Source organism: Heterocephalus glaber, unplaced genomic scaffold, assembly GCF_053883595.1.
Source record: "Heterocephalus glaber isolate CG9 unplaced genomic scaffold, H.glaber_assembly_v1.0 deba00001614, whole genome shotgun sequence".
Lineage (NCBI taxonomy): Eukaryota > Metazoa > Chordata > Mammalia > Rodentia > Bathyergidae > Heterocephalus > Heterocephalus glaber.
Genome location: NW_028258385.1, coordinates 762902 through 785426, shown reverse-complemented (window position 1 = coordinate 785426; position 22525 = coordinate 762902). Strand labels below are relative to the sequence as shown.

At 41.1% G+C, this 22525-nt stretch overlaps 1 protein-coding gene across 2 annotated transcripts in view; it reads left to right on the top strand.

Annotated features, from left to right (window-relative positions):
• Window positions 1-931: 931 nt before the first annotated feature.
• The window catches only part of Tmcc1 (transmembrane and coiled-coil domain family 1), a 154112-nt gene continuing 132518 nt past the window's right edge, over window positions 932-22525 (top strand). Inside the window, exons 1-4 of one of the 2 annotated variants that reach the window (XM_087196810.1) lie at window positions 932-1139; window positions 13942-13996; window positions 14279-14441; window positions 17694-18384. In XM_087196810.1, coding sequence (XP_087052936.1) covers window positions 17821-18384 — 564 coding nt within the window. In that variant the 5' untranslated portion in view covers window positions 932-1139; window positions 13942-13996; window positions 14279-14441; window positions 17694-17820. The remainder of the gene's footprint in view (window positions 1140-13941; window positions 13997-14278; window positions 14442-17693; window positions 18385-22525) is intronic. The other variant, XM_087196811.1, reaches the window with a different exon arrangement.

Here is a 22525-nt window from a genome sequence, read left to right as displayed (position 1 = left end):
GCAGTGCCATTGAGCTAAATCCCCCAGCCCCCTTTCTCTACTTTCTAATTGTGTTCTTCTAATTATTCTTAAGACTTCCTATAACAGAATATAAGTCACTTGAAAGATTATAAATCACTTGAAAGGTTTTTGCTTTCAGTAGTAATTCTTTAAGTAATTATTTAGTATTTCTATTTACTTTCAACCCCCTCTACCCACACACACAACTTCTCAAAGCACTGGAAGAATGGTCTTAGTTCTGTAATAAATCCATTTAGTTTTTTCCTCCTTACCAACATGTAGAAACAGAGATGGTGGAAAAAGCAGGAGTGTTCACATTGTAATCTTGGGGTGTTTTTTTTTTTTGGTACCAGGGATCAAACTCGGGTCCTTCCGCTTGCGCAGCAGGTGGCAAAACCACTGAGCTAAATCCCCAGCCCCACATTGTAATCTTCACATTTGTAGGTTAGTGGAGTAAAGGTTTTTAAAATGATTTATTGTTTTCTTTTGATACTAAAGGTAATTATGTTTGTTATAGAAAATGTAGAAAAACTCAGATAAATATTAATCAGAATGTTTTTATTTCCATAATTTTCAGTGATAACCAGTGTCATTGTGATATATAAATGTATATGGTAGACTCAGGTGTAAACATACCTGTATACACATATAGATATTTGGATGATAGTGTATGTACTATTTTGTTATCTATCATTTCCTGGTACACTTCATAATGTATTGTGAACATATCTTATTCTTTTAATATTTTGTGAAGTTAAACATGACATCCAGATACAAAACATCTTTTTTATTTTTTGCAAGGGCTTGTGCATGGTAGGTCAAGGTCTTTACTGCTGAACTTCATCCCTGGGCCTTTTGTTTTATTTTTTATTTTGAGACAGAGTCTCACCTTGGTGTCCAGACTGACCTTGAATTTATAATCCCAGCTTCCCAAGTAGCTGGGATTATAGGCATTTTCCATCACACCTGGTTTGAAACATTTTTTTTTCTTTTTGCAGTGCTGGGAATGGAAACCAGAGCTTCAGGCATGCTAAGCAAGATCTCTACTGTTGAACTCCATCCTCAGCCCTTGAAACATCTACCTTCTACACATGGTTGATTTTTTTAAGAAAAATTGAACAGGGCTTTGGTCATGCTAGGTAAGCATTCTATCACTGCAGTACATCCCCAGGCCTTTTTAATTTTATTTTTTATTTTGAGACAGGGCATTGCTAAGTTGTCCAGGCTGGTCTTGAATTTATGATCTCTCTGCCTCAGCCTCTTTAAGTATTTGGAATTATAGGCCTGCTCCACTATGCTTGCCTGTACATGATTGAGCTTTTTTTTGTGTGTGTGTGTGATGAGGATGGAACTCAGGGCCTCTATACTGGCCTACATCCTCAGCCCTTTATTTTTTATTTTGAGACAAAGTCTTGCTAAGTTGCCCAGGCTGCGTTTCTTACATAAGAGAAACCATTTGATACTTGAGCTTATGTGTCAGAGTTACTTCACTTAAGGTTGTGTTCTCTAGTCGTATCCATTCACATAGGAATGCCTCAAGTTTGTCTTTCTTTATGGCAGCATAGTGTTCCATTGTGTGTAAGTAGCACGTTTTCCTATCTGTTCATCTGCTGATAGACATATACCGTTTCCAAGATCTAGCTGTTACAAATTGTGTTCTATAAACATGGGCATGCATGTATCTCTGTAATATAATTTTAACTGTTTTGGAAAGATACCTAGGAGGGGGATAGCTGGGTCAAATGGAATTTCTAGTTCTAGTTTTCTGAAGAATCTCCACACTGATTTCCATAGTGGTTGTACTAGTTTGTATTCTCACCAGCATTGTGGAAGAGTTCCTTTCCCCCCACATCCTTGCCAGCATTTATTATTAGATTTTTTTATGGTAGCCATTCTTTCTGGGGTAAGAAGGCATCGTGGTATAGTTTTAATTTCCATTTCTCTGATGGCCAGCAATGATGAGCATTTTCCCATGTATATTTATTGGCCATTTGTACTTCTGCAAAGTATTCCTTTCTGTTGCCCTTTTTGATTGGGTCTTTTATTTTGGGAGGGAGTCCAGTTTTTGGAGTTCTTTGTATGTTCTTGATGTTAGTCCTCTGAGGAGTAGCTGGCAAAAATATTTTTACCATTGTGTAGGTTGCCTCTTCACTCTGTTGATGGTTTCCTTTGCTGTACAGGAACTTTTTAATTTAATATAATCCAATTTGTTGATTCTTGGTATTATTTCTTGTGTCATTAGGGTTCTGTTCAGAACGTCCTTGCCTATGCCTATGTCTTCATGCATTGTAGGTTTGTTATTGAACTTTCATCCTAAGACATTTGGCCATTTTGGAATCAGAAGAAACAGCTTTTTTTCTCTTTAACTTTCATTATTTCTGTAGAAATGTTTGTCCTTTCCTAAATGGTTAATAATTTATGATACTACAGCTTATGTTTATTACAGGATCTTAAATTTTTTCATGAATTATAATACCCATTGTTTTTATAACTTTTAATTATTGAAACACTATCACAAACTCTTTGCTTACCAACAAAATAGGGAGTTCCTATAAGCAACCGTATCTACACTAAGGCTTTCCAGTAGTACCTTGAAATAGCGTGGGGTTTCCTCAGGCCAAGGACACTATCCCAGAATTTTGTGAGTAAGGTATATTTTTGGTAGATTTACTTTGAGTAATTTATGAGGGATATGGGTAGGGTGATGAAGAGGTTCAGATTTCAAGCCAAATCATGGATTTGTCTTTGCTTTGAGACTTGACAGCAAGGTACCAAAAAATACTAATTATTTTTTAATGAAAACTGTATTCAAACAAATTTAGCTTGTTTTCTTTTAGATTACTGAGTGGAGTTTGAGTTTTTGATGGTTTCTTCATGTAAGAAGCAATCAGAATAAGGCTTGTTGTAAATAAACTTCCTTAAAACAGCCCCAAAGACCTGGCTACAGGAAAGTGAGCATGTTTTTATGGAGCCAGGTAACAGTAACATTGAGGAGGGAACATGCATCTGGGTTCCCTTGTGGGACCTAGGGTGAGTGGGAGTGGGGCAGGAGAATGTTACATGGAATGTTCCATTGCAGCTGGGACCGTGGAGTAAGAGTAGGTGTGGAACAGTACTTGTGTTTGTGAGGTTGACCATTTTGCAAGAAATGATACTGTGACCTAAGGAAGAAAATGCTGTCTTCACAAAAAGAGGAAGGATGGTTGTGCAGACAGATGCTGGGAGGCTCCCAGGCCCTCTGGATGAGGACAGAACAGTGAAAGTGAGGGACTTTTAGGCTTGAGCATGGAAGTGAGCAAAGAAAGCTCATGGTTTGAGGTGGAAAAATAGATTTGTCCTTGCCAGTTTTTTTTTTTTTTTGGTTACCAAGGATCGAACTCGGGTCCTTACACTTGCGCGGCAGGCGGCGAGTTGCCAGGTTTTGCGAGTTGCCAGGTTTTTATGGGTTGTATTACGAAGTTTCTGCCGTTATCGTAAGAGGAATGAGGAGCCATTAAAGGGTTTTGAGCAAGAAAGGGCACCATAAGATGTAACTGTCTAACGAGAACACTTTAAGGTGCAGAATGAGTTGGAGGGGGCCAGAGTGGATGTCAGGTAAGAGATGGTGGTGGCTCAGTTGGACACAAGTGGTGTGGGTGGATGGGATAGAAAGGAGTGGATTCAAGAATATTGAGGAGGTATATCCAGCAGAGCCGGGTGATGAGTAGAATGGAAGTAGAGGAGAGGACTGGTAGGGCCGTGTTCTTCACTGAGAAAAAGGATCCTGAAGAAAGACAACTTGTTTTAGAGGAAGATCATGAGTTAGATTTTAGTTATATCAGTCTTGGGGTTTTTTGGTACTGGGGATCCAACTCGGGACCTTGTGCTTGCAAGGCAGACAGCGGAACCACTGAGCTAAATCCCCAGCCCTCGAAATACCTTTTTTTTTTTTTTTTTTTTGGTACCAGGGATCCAACTTCCTGTATAATTGTCCCTCAGTATCTGTGGGGCCTTGGCTTCAGAATCCTCCCCCTATCAAAATCTGCATGTGCTCAGGTCCTTTATATGAAATGGTGTAGTGGACAGGTGTGGTGCAGGGACACAAAGGTCACTGTGAGTTCAAGGCCAGCCTGGACTACACAGCGAGACGCTGTCTCAAAAAACCAAAATAAGGACATAAATGGCATAGTATTTGCATATAACCTACATGTATCCCTCTGTATGGTTTAAATCTTTTCAGGTTACTCATAATACCTAATATAACATAAATGCTAGGTAAGCATTGTACTATATTTTGCTATATTGTTGTACTATATTGTTAAGAAAATAATGACAAGAAAACACATGTATCCATAGTTGGTACAGACATTCTCATTGTTCCCAATGTATTCCATCCAGGGTTGGTTGACTCCCTCACCAGTGCAGACTGCTGTGAGGGGATAACTGTATGTGAAGGCTTTGTCATGTTTTATAACTAAGTTGCTTGCATTTATGCCAAGTAGAAGTTTGTTTAATAGGGTTTATGTAACAACCTTTCTCTTTTTGCCCTGCTGGAGTTTGAGCCTCTCAATTGGTAGCTTTCTTTTTCTTTCCTCAAAAGCTGGAGTGAGGCCCATAGGAATCGGAGGCGCATATGTGGAGCCAAAGCATGGTGCTGTGTAGGCCTGTGGGTGAGCGTGCTCAGGGACCATGTGATTGGTCGGCTTGGGTGTGTCAGCATGTGTGGATAGCTCAGAGTGTGCACTGATGTCGTTATACTTCAAGTCATGATCCTGGGCATGAATGTGTTGTGAGTATTGTTTGGAAAACTGTTACATGGACTACTGGGATAGGGGAACAGAAACACCAGTGCTGAACAGGTCTATGTTCGCTGACTTATTTGTAGGTGCTGTCAGTAATTAATCCTTTGGAGCAAATGCCAGTATTTCAGATGCAAGTTATTTCACAGAAGGGACGCTGGTAGGAAAACAAGATATGAAAATAAGTATCTGTGTCTTAGGTATGGCCTAAATGTATGCTGTTGTTGTTTTCTGAACCCAGGGCCTCCTGCATGCTAAGCACATGCTCTACCACTGAGGGACACCCCAGTCCCTACACAGATTTTTGCCTACACAGGTTTTTAATATCAGTGAGATGAGGATAAAATAAGCTCTCTCTTGTTTTCAGTAAATATGGGGGGGGGTAGAATTCCTTTCTAATTGCTTATTGATCCAGCTAGGGTATTATAGTGTCTTGCATTTTTAAGACACTCCAGTTGAATTATGTGAAAGGACAGATAAAATAACAGGACCATATTTGAACAGTGTAAGTAGAAGAACATTGATGAGGTAGTAGGATCCTTTCATATTTACTGTCATGATTTACACTTTGTTACAGATTTTCTATCCATCTTTAAGAAAGAAAGACAGACATTTTAATACTAAGTTTTCAGATATCTAATCTAATGTTAGTTGAAGTAATGGATATGTATATACATTCATGTCTGTACATATCAGTGTCTAAGAATATTGTATGTAGAATGCTGTCTAAATTCATTACGTGTAATCCTCAAGTCCTTTTCTGTTAAAGTTACTTTATGATCATGATGTTGTATATGTTTAGTAGTCGTAAAAAATTACAGTGACTATCACTTGTTTACTTTGTGCTTTTCACGCATACATTCCATTTATTTAAAATTAATACTATGGGATGGGAATTGTTTTATTTTTTGAGACAGGGTCTTGCTATGTAGTTCAGGCTGGCCTTGAACTCACTATGTAGCCCAGGCTGGCCTTGAACTCACAGCAGTCCTCCTGCCTCAGCCTCCTGAGTGCTAGGATTACAGGTGTGTGCCACCAGCCAGTGATGGGAAATATTTTTATCCTTACTTAGAAATCAAATTAATTTGTTCAAGAATAGTAGACAAGGGAGCTATAACAGCAGAATGTTTCAGGGATGTAATAAAGCAGGTCATTAGAAGAACGTGTCGAGAGAGGTATGAGTTTGAAGAGTTACGAAATGTGAAATAGGGCCAGGGATTTAGCTCAGTGGTTTCGCCGCCTACTGCGCAAGTGCAAGGACCCGAGTTCGAGCCCCAGTACCAAAAAAAAAAAAAAAAAAGTGAAATAATGTAAGAGACTAGGGAGTGAATAAACTAAGGAATGCAGTAGAGTTAGACAATAGCATCAGCCACTCAGGGGAGGTCAGCGGACATGATCTGAAGTGCTGTTTGTCAGCATGGGCTGTCCATTGACCTCACAAGGCCGTTTCACCATTCTGTAATTCTCCTGCATTTCTCTGGTCTCTTGGCTTCCCCTCACCCCCAGTCCTATGCCTATTTCCAGGAGCTAGGAAAATGTGCTCCGAGTATTATCTTATTTAATTCTCACAGCTCTAGGAAGCATGTCTTGTCGCTGTCTGCCAGTGAGGAAACAGCTCAGCATCTAAGACCTGGTCCCAAGACACTCAGCTGATGAGTGGCCATAAATAACTGGCTCATTTGGAAGCCTATGCTCTGAACCTCTGTGTTGAATGCCTCTTTGTCAATAGGTCAGCTGTCTGCAGGATTAAAGAGGGCCTTCCTCTTGAATGTCCATCAGCCCTGGAGAAGAAATAAGACACACGAACATCCTATCCCCTTCATTGCAGTGTTATTGTGTGCTATACCACGTGAGACACACACACAAATGCGCACTCTGTTCTTTTTGAGATATTCTTGGTTAGGAGAACCAGTGTCATACTAGGAATACTAGACAACACATAGAACTTGGGATTCTCCTGCCTCAGCTGGTCCTGACTATATCATTTCTATTTTTTTTAGTTTTCAAGGTTGTTTTGTGGCCCAAAACCTGGTGTCTTTGTGAATGTTCTGTGTGTACTTCAGGAGAATGTATTTTCAACTGTCATTAGGATGGCCTGTCCTGTAAATGTCACCTAGGTTAAAGGAAGGAGGTAGCGCTCAACTGTTGATCACCTATGTATATCCTTCATCATACTCCTCTTGCTTGTTTTATCACGTGTTGAAAGTCTACAATTACACTTGTGGATTTGTCTGTTCACTTGTTATATCTATCAGTTTTTGCCTTATGGATTTTGAAACTTTGACTGTGCATACATATTTAGGGTTTGTGGTTGTCAGCGTTCCACTATTATTACAGATACCTGAAGTAAACCACTCAGGAAAAAAGTGTCACTTCGGTTCATAGTTTTTGAGGGTGCAGTCCATGTCATGTGGCCCATTGCTTTTCAGGCCTGCCTGCAGCAAGGCAGCATGTGGTAGAGGGCAGTGAACAGCATAGCAGAGCTGTTCAGCTTGGCAAAGGGAGAAAGAGAAGGTGGTCCTAAAGCCCCTCTGGAGGGCTGCCCCAGTGACCTGAATGTCCCAGCAGGCCCACCTCTTAAGGTTTCCACCACCAGTGCAGAACTGGGACCCATGCTTCTACAGGATACAGACTAGCAGGATTGTGTAGCAAGTACTGTGTTTACGCTCTTCCCATTTACTGTTGATCACTAATGTAGCCAGATGAAAGCCTGCTCTTTTGCTGTTATTTATTGTGTTTGTTTCTTTTCTCTTACCTCCTCTGCTGCAAATTGCTTTTTCTTTGAAATTGTTTATTGACTTATGATTTATATTTCTTTAAAAAGGTATCTTAGTGGTTGTCTTTGGGCATACAGTATACATTTTTAAATAACCTGAGTTCACCTTCAATTATTTTATCACTCCACATGTAATGTTATCATTATGGGATGTTCACCCTTCTTCCTCTCTGCCCTGTGTTGTCATGCATTTTACTGTTATGTACATAGTACACACCCAATCTATTAGTACTGCTTTAAATAGTTACCTTTTAGAGCAGTGAAAAATAAGACATTATATTTCACCTTCATTTATTCTTCATTTTGTAGACCCATTCTCCTAACCTTTACAAATTTCTTCTGCCTGAAGAACTTCCTTTAGTATTCCTCATGGGGCAGATTTGCTGGCAGCAAGCTGTTTTTGTTAGTCTGGGAAAACCTTTATTTCTTCTCTACACATGCGGGCTATTTGCTCTAGATACAGAATACTGGGTGGACAGTTGTTTTCTTTCAACACTAAAGTCATGGCTCCACTGTCTTCTTACTTGCTAAGTTTCTAATAGTAGGTTTTTAAAATTTTTTTTGGTACCTGGGATCAAACTCAGGACTTTGCGCTTGCAAGGCGGGCGGCAGAACCGTTGAGCTAAAACCCTGGCCAGTAGGTTTTTTTAAACTCGTCACTCTTCCTCTGTACATAACACACTTTCTCTTTTCTAGCATCCTTAAGAGTTTTCTCTTTGGGTTTTGATCATTTGAGCATGATACTTGTCTTAGTTACTTTTCTTGTTGCTGAAACAAAATACCTGACACCCAAAGTTAAAGGAGGAAAGGTTTATTTGGCTCACAGTTTGTTCAAGTTTCAGTTCATAGTCAGCTGGCTCCAAGGCAGGGTGGCTTGGCAAACAGGCATTGCACAGGAGAAACAGTTCATGGCAGGCAGAAAGCAGCAAAGTAGCAGCAGCAAGTGACAGTAACAGCCCTCTTTCTATCCCTTATATTCTATCCTGGCTACACACCCAAGGTGGGCCTTCCCATTATCCATACCCAGAACTATGCCAAACTAATCAGAGAACTAATTTAGTAATCACACACCCTTGATCCCAGCATTAGATACATAATCCCAGCATCACACACTCTAGATCCAGCCACCTCTGAAAAGCCCTGCCTGTGACTGCATGAGGCTTTGGGGGGATATCTAGACACAAGCTATAACAATACTAGGCTGGTGTTTGGGGCCTTTATCCTGTTTAGTATGTATTTTCAGAGTTTCTTGATACATAGTTTGGTGATATATAGTTTATTAATTTTGGTAAGTTCTTGGCCATTCGAACATTTCTTCTCCTCTGTTCTCTCTCTTCTGCTCCTGGACCTTGAAGTATGAGTGTATAACAGTGTTTGATATTTTCTCCAAGTAGGAAAATTTCTTTTCCTTTTTACATTTCAGTTTGGGCAATTTTGCCAGCCTGTTTTCAACTGTTTGAAGTCTCCTATTTCAGTACATACATACTGCTTGTCAAAAACATTTGTTGTTACTGTGTTTTCTTTTCTAGGATTTATACTTAATTCTTGCTTATGACTTCCATTTATCTGTGAAATAACCTACCTGATCACACGTGTTGTCTGCCTTTTCCATTAGAACATTTACTACATTAATTATATTGTAAATTCTCTGATAGCTTCAAAATTTATGTCATATGTGAGTCTGGCTCTGATTGCTTTGTGTCCTCTCCATCACTGTCTTTAGCATGCTTTAGTCTGAGCTGTGTGTGTTATCTGTCGCAGGAGATACTAAGGTAAATATTTGATATGCTTTGAACTGTTTGGCTGCAGGTTTCCTGCAGGGCAGGGGTTAGGGTTCATAGATTCAGAGGCTTACTGTGTTTGAAGTTTATTACTGCTATGGTTACTGAAATTGACATTTGCTGTTGCCATGGGAACCAGAGGCTTCAAATTTCCCTGCTAATAATTTTTTCCTTGTCTCTGCTTGGTTTTGAATTTCCCTCTGTGCTCTTCCTCAGAGTGTCTCTCGAGGCTCTCCCAGCTGTGGCCCACTATTACTTTTCCTCAAAGATTGTTAATGGTAGTGGAGGCTGAGAGCAGTTCAGTGACATTTCAGGTTTTTTTAAAATTAATTTTATTGGTACATTTTAGATATACAATATAATGACATTCATCCTTGGAAATTTGCACCTTTACATAATCTCTCTTGGTTCTTATGTAAATAAGGACATTCCAATTTAACCTTGGATTTATGTTGGTACTGAAGTGCAGATTTGAGGCTGTGCCCTTCACATAATTCTGCATCTTTCCCCTTCTTTTTCCTTAACTGCAGTGAGTAATCAACAGAATCCTCAGGTTAAGGTTTTTTAAGCCTCTCTCCCTTGCGTATTAAGGCTGTTTTTACTTTACATAGTGATGACTAGGTGCTGGCCTGCTTTCCCTTCCCCTAGATGTAGTAGTATTCTACCAGTGTTCTCAGGGCACAGACTCTGGTGGTGGTACACAGAAAGATACAGTAAGTGGATCTGGAATGGCTTAATTGGCTGCTGTCCACCCCAGGTTCCAGGTGGTGGAAGTGATAAGCTCTCTCCCTGATTTCCAGCTGCGTTGGAGAGCCTTTGAAGGTTCCTGGAGGAAAGCCAGCTGATGGTGAAAAGTCTACTGTGATTGCAACCTCCACAGACTTCACACTCATGTTAGGCCATACTCAGACTATAGCAGTTCATCCCAGTTTCTGGCTTACTCTTCCTCTCTGCAGTGGGATTCTTAAATGCTTTAGGACTATTATTTCCTCTGGGGAGAGAGAGGCCCCAAGGTGCCTGTCCACCCTCAGCTAGGGCTTCGTTCCTGCCAAATTGCCTTCAAGCTCAGGCAGAAGAAAGTGGGAAAAGAAAAAGGGGAGAAGAGTAGGATTTTTTCCCCTCACTCTTGAAAGGATCCATACTATTAGAGAATATAAATGTTATGATCAAAAAGTACAGTGAACATTTGATTTTTAAACTTTTGTAACAGTGAAAGACATGTTGTCATTAATCCCCCTCAAAATAGTACCCCTTGTGGGCTTTTTTACTTGCTGTTTCCTTTTCTAGACTCAAGTGACCACATCATCTGGTATGCCCATGACCTTCCCCGTTTGAATGCTGGAAATCTTGCAACCTGGGTAGTCCTCAAGTTCCAGAAGAGCAAACAGCGCCCCCACACCAGATGTTGCCTGTAGCTTGTACTCTCACCCCTGTCACCTCCTCGAGCCATTGCCTAAGTGTCATACTACACTGAAGTCTCCTCTGCCCACTGTGTGTAATGTGGCAATGTGATTCTTGACTGTCCTGATTACCCTCCCAGATGCTATCTGTAAAGCTGGTTGCTATCTAATGGCTGGTACTTACTAATGTATTTGTCAATTCTTCTGAGAGTCCCACAAGAATTGGGATTATCAGGCCAGGGATTTAGCTCAGTGGTTTCACCCCGTGCTGTGCAAGTGCAAGGACCCAAGTTTGATCCCCAGTACAAAAAAAAAAGAATTGGGATTATTCTAGGGCCTGGTATGCAATAGGTGCTCTGTTTTGGGGTGAGAGATACTGGGGATTGAACTTGGGAGGTGCTCAATTTTTGATGAATGAGTGAATGAATGAATGAATCTCAGGAATGAGTTTGAGCTTTAACTCCAGCAGTAGAAAGCAGCAGGCCAGGTACACCATGATTTTGGTTAAGCCTTGTCCCCTGCCTTCATGAAGGGGAAGGACATATTCCAGGAAACCAGGAAGGAGGTGCCTGCTGTCTAGGATGTGAGGCTGGTGGCAGGGTGGTGGGAAGTGCTGAATAGACATTTACTCTCATTAAAACAAAACAAGGGCCGGGGATTTAGCTCAGTGGTTCTCCCACCTGCCTCGAAAGCACAAGATCCTGAGTTCAATCCCCAGTACCAAAGACAAAACAAAACAAAATATTATACCTCCCAACTTCAAACACACTTATCCCATCATTCTTGCTGCTTTCTGAACCAGTTCTGGGAGCCCCACTTTCCTCAGTGTTTTTAGTTGCACCATTGTGGCTGTCTCATCCTGAATTAATTCAAAACATTTATCTTTCATGATCATTTTGACTTTGGAGGAGAGCCTGAAGTCACATGATACCAGAATCAATGAGTAAGGTGGATGAGGACACACTGTAATTTTTTTTTTTTTGGCACCGGGGATCGAACTCGGGACCTTGTGCTTGTAAGGCAAGCAGCAGAACCACTGAGCTAAATCCCCAGCCCTATAATGTTTTTATTTGACAGAAATTGCTGTAAACATTTTGAGTTGATTTAGGACATCAAGACAGCCACTAAAAGATGTGAAAGAAGGTTTCAGAAAGGGAGGAATGGGGGATAGAAAAGAATAGGACCAAAGAAAGACCAGAACCTATCAGGGCAAACAATAAGTGATCTGGGTCCATGCTGGCATCCAGAGCCCATGGTGGTGAGATGTGAGCCCCAGAGGGTTTGGTGGGCCCATCTCTATGGGCTTTGCTGTTTGTAGCCCACATGGCCTCTCTCCACCTGGGCCAGCTCTCCTTGCAGCCTAAAGCTTTCGGGCAGACGTTCTTCCTTCCCAGATCCTGAGGTCTCTGTTGAAGCCTTGGTTCTACCCAGGTAGTTTCGAGGACTTTCTTCTCAGGGGCTCCTGGCAGGGACTCCAATCCTGCCACATATTTTTGCCTGGCCCCAGCCAGACCTTCCTTTGAAATCTAGGTGGAAGCCTGTTGGACCCTCATAACTTCATTCTGTGTGCCTGAAAAAACAACATCAGACAGTGCCACAGCCCTTGCTGCCAGTGCAAGCAGCAGCCGGGCCACCTTGAGCCACTGCTGTAGCAGCCTCTGGGTGCCTGGATGGCTGGCTGAGCATGGTGAAATGAATCCCGGGGAACCAATTCCCTAGGCAGCCCTGTCAGGCATCTGGGGTCTTTTCTTAAATGAAAAGTTGACACATTTGTACCCTTGAGCCTGCACTAGGTGAGGTTCTGCTGAATTCTGAGATGCCCATGAGGCATCTTTCTTCTTGTCCTGGTTCAGAGTACTTGGTTTCTTTTTGACTGTGCTAATCTCTTCAGCAGCCACACCTGTTTTGCTCTGCTCCCCAATTGTATGGGTGATTCTCTTTGGCCAGTTTTTCTTTAAATCTTTCTGCTCTGCATTTTGCTTCCACTTCACACTAAAACTCTGGCTAAAATCAGCCAGTGGTACTCAACCACAGCCTGAGGGTTATGCTGCCTTGAAATTTTCTCCATCAGATTAATCAGTCCATCGTCCTTAAGCCCAGTCTCACACAGTTTAGAGCATGGATAAAATCTAGACAAATTGTTTGCCAGAATGTAACATGCATGGCCTGTAGTGCAGTTCCCTAAAGAATTCCCGTGTTCCCATCTAAAACTGCATGAACTGGCCTTTACCGCTAGCATTCTGGTCATGTGAGCTCCAGCCAGAATCACCCATCAGATTCTGCTTGCAGCATTTTGAGCTTGCTCTAGCTCACTTCTCCAAACTTTTCCCACAAATGAGTTATAAAGACTTCTGAACCCCATGGTCAGGTATAGTCACAGCAATCACCCCATTTCTCTGGTACCTATTTTCTGTAGTGGTCAGCTTTCCAAAACTTAAAGGAAGAGAATCTAATTTGGCTCACAGTTTCAAAGGTTTCATTCCATGGCTGGCTGATCCAAGGCAGAAGTGTCATGGCGGAAGGGCATGGTGGAGCAAAGCTGCTCACATCACAAAAGCTGGGCGGAAGAGCACAGCGAAAAAGCCTCTTGAGCGGAAGGGGCTAGGGACCCAATAGAGTCCCCAAGGTGCTGCCTCCATGACCCCCTACAGCATACCCAGGAGTGTGCTTTACTGATCCCTGGAGGCTCTCAGTCCAGTCAAGGTGACAGTCAAGATTAATTGGCTCACCAAGACATTTGCCTCTTTCTCTCTGTTTTTTTTTTTGCTACCGGGGATCAAACTCCGGTCCTTGCGCTTGCGCAGCAGGCAGCGAAACCACTGAGCTAAATCCCCGGCCCCTCTTTCTCTTTTTTAAGTGCTGACAAGTTAATATTCATTCTTCCAAAACATCTTTTTATTTTTATTTTTTGGTACTGGGAATTGAACTCAGGACCTTGCATTTGCAAGGCAGGTGTGATACCACTGAACTAAATCCCTAGCTCAGTATCTTTTACCTTAATAATTTTTCTTGAATACGTTTTTACAAAATGAGAAAATATCGCAAAGCACTAGGAAAAAAATACTCTGTCCCTTCCTAACAATGGGAGATAAGGCTTGTTAACATACTTGCCTTTTTGGGTTTCAGGGTTTCTTTTCTGTGTGTCTGTAATAAATAAGTTTTCCTCCAAGTTGCTCACTGTATAATTCTTGATGCTTGTTTTTCAGCTTTTCCTAAAGAACTCCTGTACCACCTTAGAGGGCTTGAGGAGCCTCAGTGAAGGCAAGTATCCAGCTCTTTACAGTCAGTGGATGAATTTGGTTTGTGGCAAATCAAAAAGCTTTGGTTATCATACTGTCAAAACCAAAAAACTGGAAAGAACAATTTAAAGGAATAAAAAGATAGAAAAGGTATAATTTGGGATGATTTTGTAGAGCACCATTATGGATATCTGTCAGATTTTAAACATTTTTTTTACTTATTTCTGATATTAATTCAGAGCAACTTATTTCCCTTCTGTGAACTAATGGCATTTTTTTTTTTTTTTTTTTTTTTTGGTACCAGGCATCGAACTCGGGTCCTTGCGCTTGCACAGCAGGCGGCGAAACCACTGAGCTAAATCCCCGGCCCAACTAATGGCATATTTTTTACCAAAATTGTGACAGAAAAATTAGTTACTGAAAATTCTGAAAATATAACAAAATCATTTGAAACTCTTGGTCTACAGGTAGTTAGTTGCCTTTTCCTTGACTTTTCCCATCTTTCACTCCTTCCCTTTCTTCCCTCTTCTTGTGTCATTTTGCTGCCTTTTCTGTTCCTCTGCTTTTCCTGGTTTACTTATAAGAACTTCACCTTTTAGAGAAGCTGAGTTAACAAAAGAGAAGCCAACACCTTCTTAGCAAAATACAATGGGCTTTGCAGTTATACTTGTTTGCATTAAACCGAGGATCTAAATACAGTTAATTGGGAAATTTTTATAAACTGTGTACAGTTGTTATTATTTGAGCTTTATTTTCTTGGGGAAAAAATGGAGGAATCCTAAAAGCACTTTGAGATTATCCAGTTTCTTTAGTGTTTACATTCTTCCTATGAGCAGATTTATGGAGTTAATTACTAAGCATTACCATCTTTGGTATTTTTTATAAAGATTGCCTTAAAGATCTTTTGCACAGAAAATGGAACTTGGAAACCTCTGACTACATATCTTGTTGGTGCTAATATTACAGTAGTAATGTAGGTAATAGCTATAAGTATGCTACCAGATTATATTTTATAATCAACCTAATAGGTTGGTTGTAAAAATGCTTAAAGCTCGGTGTAGGTTTCTGTCAAGCTCCCTGCTATATGAGTCTATGCCAGTTAGTATAATTAAGATAAGTCCTGCATCCAGAAATCTTGGACTTCATTACATTCTGTTACTTAATCTTTACAGCTGTGAAGAGGGCTTTGGTTTAGAAGCCTTAGCTTAGAAATTCTAAAATCCTGTTTTAGATTTTCCTAGGGAATGCTAGCATTCTTTGTAATCGATCATCTTTTCAGAGTAGTTGAAAATAAATGATATGCAAATACTAGTGAAAGTATTAGTAGTAGTATTAACTACTAGGATGAAGTTATTGATACAGTATTTACAATGTGGCATATTCTCCACTTGTTAAAATAGGAAGCAAACAGATGGTCATTTGATTTGTTTAAGACTCTACCTAAAGAAATAGACTTGCTGAGTTACAAATTCTAATACCTTTGTATATGAGATAAGTAAGTTTCTCAACTAACCTTGACACCATTCTTTTATTCATGGTATCTTTTAATCTCATGGGATCAACTTATTTTATATATTTTACTTACAACAATAACAAAAAGTTAATTGTATGATTTAAGGCAGTGCAAATAAGGAAAAAACTTCTGCTGCTTCGACATAGCCTGTGTTCTCAGAGTCTAAACAGCTCAGTGCAGGAAGAGATTAGTTGAGTATCTTGCTTAAAATTCCTTTTCTCTCTGAGGACATTAGAAATAATTTAGTAATCATTAGTCTGCCAGACAAACTCGTGAGAAAGGAGGAGCATAATTAAACGCACTATTGGCAACATTTCTAACCACAGGGAGCTCACAGAAACTGCACTGTGGACCAATAAATCATTAGTAAAAGTTAAAGGTTTCTTTCCTGGCTTTCCCAAAGGACAGAGATAAAAAAAAAAAAAAAGCAAATATATAATCAGGAAAAGGATGAGAGGCCATAGTGGGACAGCATGATTTCAGCGGGACCACGAAGAATTTGAATGAAAGGAGTGAATTTTCCATTCTCATGGCTGCTCTTCATTTGCCTCATTTAGGAACAAAGAATTTTATAATATTTAGCAGTTGGAAGTACTGTTAAGAGTCAGGCATCTTTAACCTTGTTACCCTGTTTATGCTCCTAAGTCATGAACAAGTCAGAAGATGAAGGAGCAGGTATGAGGGGATATGTGAGATGGTAAGGTCTGAGAGTAGTCATCAGAAAGAAATCTCCAGTAGTTTCCATTTCTGTTCTCTGAACTCTAGCTAATTTATGCTTCTAGATAGCCAGTTGGTGGCGGGGTGCCCTCATATCCCCAGAACTTGATGATCATGGTGCTTCATTGGTTGTGATTTAAGTTGTTCAAAGTACTTTGTAGTGTAGGGAGTTTTAAAGTTTTTGTTTGTTTGTTTGCTTGTTTGTTTTTGAGACAGGGTCTTGCTAGGTAGCCCAGATTGCCCTCAAACTTGTGGTGATCTTCCTGTCTCAGCCTCCTGAGTACTGGGACTACAGGCATGCGCCACCATGTCTGGTCTGGGAGTTTTAAAGTTTTTAAACAAAAAGTTGAAGGAAAATATGGAAATAAAAACCCTCCTATATCATGTTTTATCTTAACAGCTTCTGTACATTTACACAATTTTGTTTTATATATGTGCACAAACTCAGTGAAAAAGACTTTCTATTAAGGAAGAATGTCATCCCCTACCAGCCATCTCTTTGTTTTTTTTAAATGCATGTGATCTCAGTAACCAAAGCTATTGTACTGACTACCTTAGTTTCAGCTTTCTTTTAACTGCCTGCATCTAGTAACTGGTGATATTGCTATTTGACTTTTAATTTTATCTACTTTTCCCTTGTACTCAGTTACTGTGCTGCTGGTTTGCATTTGAGTTTGTGTAGATACATGGGAACCTCTTTCAGGGATGATACTATTAAGAAGAGTATTTCTTTGAATCTCCTTTTTTTTGGTACCTGGGACTGAACTCAGGACCTTGTACTTGCAAGGTGAATCTCCTTTTTTGAATGCTGACACTGAGAAAAGGTCTGCTTTCTCTAAAGACTGGTTCTATCTGAACTGTACATTCCTAGGGTGCCAGCAAGGTCATTTGTGCCTCAGAGAATTCAGCTTACAGTTTTTATTTCCATTGTCTTCTCAGAAGAACAAACCTCTAATTACCAATGAGCTTGATAAATATGAGTGCTAACAAGAAATACTTGTGTTCCTTTAAAAATCACCTGCAGTTAGATTGGGATAGCCACTCCTGCTAGTCTTTGAATTTACTGTTTAATCATGTGCATTAAAAAATGGTGGTTTTGGATGAGAGGAGTTAAATTGCCTCAGCTGAACTTAAACACATGGATGGTCTATTCCCTTTCCTGAGCAATGGCTGTTCTGTCACCTTTTTCTACGGTGTCCACTCCAGGATGGCACCTGAATGTCACACTCTTTATGTATTTGAAATGTGTAGTGATTTTTCTCATTTTAGTATTGCTGTTTTCGTTTCCTGTGTAGTTGTTCTGGGCCTTTTCTTCTACTTTAGAAAATAATCATCCACTGTCTATAGAACTATCTTTCAATCTTCTGATTAAAGATTGCTTAATGATAGTACCTATTTATGGCTAGTGGCATGTTTTTCTTTAACACTGGAGTTTCTGCATGAATTTATAAGTTTCTTTTCTTTTTCTTTTTCTGTTTTGAAACATTAGATAGGCATGAAGTCTCCGTCTCACAGCTGCATGCATAGTCACTGTTGAAAGAAATGCCTACCTAATTTGACAGTCTTGCTGTGTTTAAGCATTTTTGAGTTTGCAAATAAGCCTGTTAAATCTGCTGATGGAGCCTTCAGGCAGTGAACAGTTATATGAGGACCCTGATCCTGGAGGCAGATCCCAAGATGCAGAGGCCAGGAAGCAGACAGAATCAGAACAAAAGTTATCTAAGATGACCCACAATGCTTTGGAGAACATTAATGTGATTGGCCAAGGCTTGAAGCACCTCTTCCAGCACCAGCGCAGGAGGTCGTCAGTGTCTCCACATGATGTTCAGCAGATTCAGGTCGATCCAGAACCTGACATCGATCTGGACAGCCAGAACGCAGGTGCTGAGATTGACGGTGTCCCCACCCACCCTACAGCTCTGAACCGAGTTCTGCAGCAGATCCGAGTACCACCCAAGATGAAGAGAGGGACCAGCTTGCATAGTAGGCGGGGTAAGCCAGAGGCCCCAAAGGGGAGTCCCCAAATCAACAGGAAATCTGGCCAGGAGATGGCAGCTGTGGCCCAGGCAGGCCGGCCCCGGTCTTCCTCCACAACCGACGCTCCCACAAGCTCCACAGTGATGGACATAGCCTGTGCAGCAGCAGCCTGCCTGCCAGGGGAGGAGGCACCCACGGAACGGGTGAGTCCACTGGCTTTTCTGTTTCTGTTGACTCACTGATCTTATGGACTTGTGTGGACTTGTGTTTGTATGTGCACACACAACTCTAAGACAGATGCTTGGCTGATTTTCCAGTGCGTCCCTTGTGTTCTAACCCTTCTCCTTCCGGGCTTTCTAAAGCCACCTATTGCCACCTTAGCTGTCCACCACACACCAGTCCAATTTGTGTGTGTGTGTCTTTCTTTTTTTCCAGTACTGGGAATTGACCCCAGGTGTACTCTTCAGCTGGTCTACAACCATAACCCATTGTTTGAGGCAAGCTCTTTCTAAATTGCCCAGGTTTGGAATCAAACTTAGGAACCTCCTGCCTCAGCCTCCCAAGTAGCTGGAATTACAGTTGTTGGTCACTGCATTATGCTTAGATCATTCTTTTTTTTTTTTTTAAGATATGTATTAGTAACTACTATGTTTTGGCACCATCTAGCTTCAAAGGCTGATTTTACCTACAGTATCATGTTATTTCTCCATTATTGTGTATTGGAAGTTGGTCTAGGTACTTGGGAGATGCAAAAAAGGTACAGGAATATCAGGGTTTACTTTCTGTACTTCTAAATGTTAACTCCATTTGTATATCTAATATGGTAGATACAGTCAGCTAATGACATTTAATTTATAAATGTTTAGGGATAGTGATTCATATATAAGATGGTCTTATCAGACCCTTCTGTCAGATTTTTTAGAATGCTTACATTAAAAAATTGATTCTTTAAAGTTCTTCAGGATGTCTTTGAAAACTTTCTGATCTTAAACTCAGTGAACTTACAGTGTAGCTGAACATGTGGCAAACAATATATAAAGCAGTGTCTGTATGATAATGGTATACAGGTATAGACAAGTTGGGAGAGAAAAATCATTTTGGGTTGAAGTGCATGAGAAACTTAATGGAGGAGGATGTGTGCTTGGATTGGAGATAGGAGAGATTGGATAGAAACACACTAAGTAGGAGAAGGGGTTATATCAGGTAGGAGAATAGTAGAAGCATGGTCAGTGGGATAGCAAATTGAGTCGTGTGGCCAAAGAAGCATGCCTGGCAGCAGCTGCCTGAGGTCCTGTTCAAAATGAGAGGGGTATAAACTTTTCTTTTCTTTAATATCATAGCCATTCAGCATATTTCATCAAACTTATCAGCCCCTGTTCATATACAAGGCATTCTGAGAAAGGCTGCATGGATATTTAGATGGTAACATTTAAGAAGGTATTTTAAACTAGCAGGAAGATAAGATATGTACATATAAGAGAGTAACTTTTGAACTTTGATAAAGCCATTTATCATGAATTATCTCACTTGATAATTTCAAGGTGCTAATGAAGGTATTGTTGTCACTTTTTCCCCCCACAGACTAGAAAAACAAAATGACTTGCTAAGGGCCATACAATTTGTAAATAAGGGGGTGCAGCTTTTGATGTCTGTAGGACAGTTGTTTTTTTTCTATGATGCCATTCTGTCTGTCCAAATATACCACAAAATAGAATGTGATAAGTGTCCTAAGTAGTATTAAAACATAATGGATTTTTGTGGGAGGCACACTTAGTTCTGTCCCAGGGACTCTGTGAAAGCTGGCCTTGGAAGGGTGGGCTCTGGGATATTCATGAGGGTAAGAGGCAAAAGGGTGTCCTGTAAGTTGCAGGCTTTGGGATAAAGCTAATTAGTTAGTGTTTTCTCTCAAGGTATTTCATGACTTTGGATAAGCCTGGGCCTTTTGACTCATATGTTGAGAAGATCCAGAGCTGCCCTTTGAACCTAGGACACCATCACATCTCAGCAGTGTGCTCCAGCCAGCACCTAAGGAGACAGCAGTGTTTACACAATACCTCAGCAAAAATAGCACTGTAGAGTCCTTACCACTAGTGATACATCCTCATCTCCTCCTGTACCTGGGTGTGAGTGCCCAAGGAGCCTAACCATGGCCCACACCACTCTTCACTCCTTTATAAGTGAGAGCTCACATACCTCCAGCCACGCCAAGGTTTGATCTCCAGCAAAACCAATCCCAGCATCTTCAGAGTGTCTAGCTGTCTGTCAGCTGTCTGTACAAGTAATTCAGCTCACCATTTTCAAATTCAGATTCTTCATCTCATAAAACTTTCTGTCATCCTGTATGTATTCCATATTTCCAAACTTGGATGAATACAATAGAAATCCTAAAGAAGCATTAGTTCCTAATAAGATTTCTATGCCTCACTTCCAAGTTTTATTTAGGAGGTTTGAGGTATAACCTGGACATCTGTATTTAGAACCAAGGGCTGAGGTGATTCTGGTGCAGCATTCAGCCATGAGCTTCAGAATCTTTGGATCTGACTTTTTGGAGTCGCCCATCACATCTGAGAGTCATGGCTCCCCTCCCAGCCCCCAGCCACAGGGACCCTAAGGTTGATCCTGTTCTTGGTTTCTAAAGTGCTGTCCTTCTTGGGCCTTCCTCCATCTCATTGCCCTTCAGATTCCTCCTCCAGGCAGTCAGCAGCTGGTGAGAGTAACTAAAGACGCAAAATAGATCACATCACTTCTCTCCATAGCAGTGCCACTGGCTCCATGTTGCCTGTTGGGTGATGAAAGTCCCTTAATATGACATGCAAGACCTTTTATGAGTTAGCCTACACTTCTCAGGCTTAACCCATGCCACTCTCTGCCTCATACAGCAGTCGGCACTCCTTTCTCATGCTCTGTATTCTTCCTGCAAAGCTTCTCATATGCACGGTTATTCATTTAACAATTGTGTATTAAGTATCTGACATGTGGTAGGCCCTGGGGTCACCAGAGGAAACAAAACCAGGTATGGCCCTTACCTGTGAAGTTAATCATCATATGGGGATACATGTTAAATAATCATTTGAATAGATAATAAACTTTCAACTGTGACAAGTGCAGCAAGAGCCTATTTTATAGGGAGATCTGATCTATTAAGGAAGTCAGGTAGGCTTTCTGAGGCAGTGACTAGGGTCTACAAGGTAAGCTGAGGTAATTAGGTAATAGGGAGTTGCAGGGACAAAGGCACTGGGATGGGAGAAAATTTGCTAAGAGTGTGAGTGGGTAGAGGAGTTGCTGGTTAAGGCTGGAAATTTGATAAGAACCAATCACGCAGAGGCTTGTGGACAGTATTAAGGAGCTTTTTGGAATTTCAAGAGGAGTAGCATCCTAGATTTTAAACCGTGAACATCATCAGTTTAGTGATTAGAAAAATGTTGCTGTGCTTACAGCATGGAGAATGGGTTGGAATGGGTTCAGATTAAGTGAAGGCAGATAATCCAAAAGGCTATCATGACAATCTAGTCCTGTTATCCTGAGAGGTGACAGCAGTCTGGCCCAACGAAGTGATGGTAGAGGTGGAAAGAAGAGTTACCTGAGGGCAGGGATTATCTTCATATTTGAATTTCCAAGCTCAATACTTCCGTCTTCAGTTTGTCCATTGAGTTAGTAGGATCAGACATAGGGGAGCAAGAAATGATATCTGTGATTACTGAGTTTGAGAATGTCCATGGGTAGATCTTTGAAATGGAACAAGCTGTCTCTCAGTCATTCAGTAGTAGTCATTAAATAACTTCTGTGTGCGGGGCAGTGTTCTAGGCAGTTAGGGTGCACCAGAGAACAAAGATGTCTGCCCATGTGAACTTGCTCAGCGTTGGAGGGGACAACATGCAGTAGATGTAGATGAATTCTGCACCATGTTGTCTCTGTTCCATGTGTACACCATGGGAAGATTTGGAGCAGGATGACCAAGACCAGGAGAATGTGTGTGTGTGGGGGTAAGTTACATCATGAAAGATGATGAGGGTAGGCCTTATGGGGAAGGTGACAGTGGGGCGCAGTCCTTTAGGATGATGGAGTCAGTCAGGCTGTAGGGGGACGAGTGCTCCAGGGAGATGAAGTAGAGGTGCCTGACTTGCTAGTGGAATAGTGGGGGCCAGTGTGTGGAGCCGAGTAGGCCAGGCGGGCAAACACTAGAGACAAGGGTGGGGAGGGGATGGGGAAAGGCCAGGGAGAGCTGTGCGGGCCCTGGAAGGACTTGGTGCTCTGGGTGATGGACACCAGTGAAGGGTTGAAACATGGGATGGATTTGGTCTGACTTTTATTTTTAACGGATTGCCCTGGATACTGTGAATAGAA